The sequence below is a fragment of the Chanos chanos genome, chromosome 9 (genome assembly GCF_902362185.1).
Source record: "Chanos chanos chromosome 9, fChaCha1.1, whole genome shotgun sequence".
In the NCBI taxonomy this organism is placed as follows: Eukaryota; Metazoa; Chordata; class Actinopteri; order Gonorynchiformes; family Chanidae; genus Chanos; species Chanos chanos.
Window position 1 is genome coordinate 40,747,602 of NC_044503.1, and position 802 is coordinate 40,748,403.

An 802-nucleotide genomic window follows, 5' to 3' on the forward strand; every position below is an offset into this window, starting at 1 on the left:
CGCAGCAGTAGATGAAGTTGTCCTTGGAGCAGTTGAAGGTCAGGTCGTAATGGCCCATCACGTCGTAGTAGCCGCGACAGACGTCCACCTCCACCAGCCTGCCGGGAGAGGGCGGGGCCTGTGCGGCGCCGTGGGGGGGCTTCAGGGCGTTCGCCGTGTCATTAGGCCCCATTACCTGAGCTAACGGCCTCGGGGGTGTTTCCAGCCCCCTGGCTGGCTGATAGGGCTTGGGTCGTCCGATCGGGACGTTTTTTCGCCCGCCGCTCCTGCCTTTGGGACCAGGGAGAAGAGCGCCACCCTGCTGCCTAGGGCTGGTGGTCGGGGAGCGGGTGGCCTGTCTCCAGGGTGTGGGTGGGGGGGTGACACTGGCAGCAGAGGAGGTTGGGGGAAGAGGGATGAGGATGACAAGGAGGAGGAAGATGACGCCTACGCGCAGGACTGAAGAAGCCATTGTTTTTGTTTTTGTTTTTGTTCGTTTGTTTTGCTTCGTTTTGATTTTTTTACATATCGAAGAGTGCTGAAGTCTTAGTTATTTCTCTGGGTTAGGGACTCTAAGCTTAGCAAGTCTTGTATCCACCCATAAAACAAACAAATAAATAAATAAAGAAGAAGAAGAAGAAGAAGATAAAATAAAACAGGCAGGCTTATACACACACCATTGGAAACACTCAAACTTGGGCTGGGAGACTTTCCATACCAGAAAAAAAAAAATCTATAAGAAATATGTGAATTTGCACTTCAAAAAGAGTATGTGATATAAAGTGTAGTTTAGATAGCAAAGGTGCCCTGTGAGCATGATAAC

At 50.7% G+C, this 802-nt stretch overlaps 1 protein-coding gene across 1 annotated transcript in view; it reads right to left on the bottom strand.

Annotated features, from left to right (window-relative positions):
- shisa7a (shisa family member 7a) overlaps window positions 1–451 on the bottom strand; it is a 6,153-nt gene extending 5,702 nt beyond the window's left edge. Inside the window, exon 1 of the mRNA XM_030785590.1 lies at window positions 1–451. This exon is cut by the window's left edge and continues 283 nt beyond it. Within this exon, the coding sequence (XP_030641450.1) occupies window positions 1–451 (451 nt within the window).
- Between the last annotated feature and the right edge of the window lie 351 nt (window positions 452–802).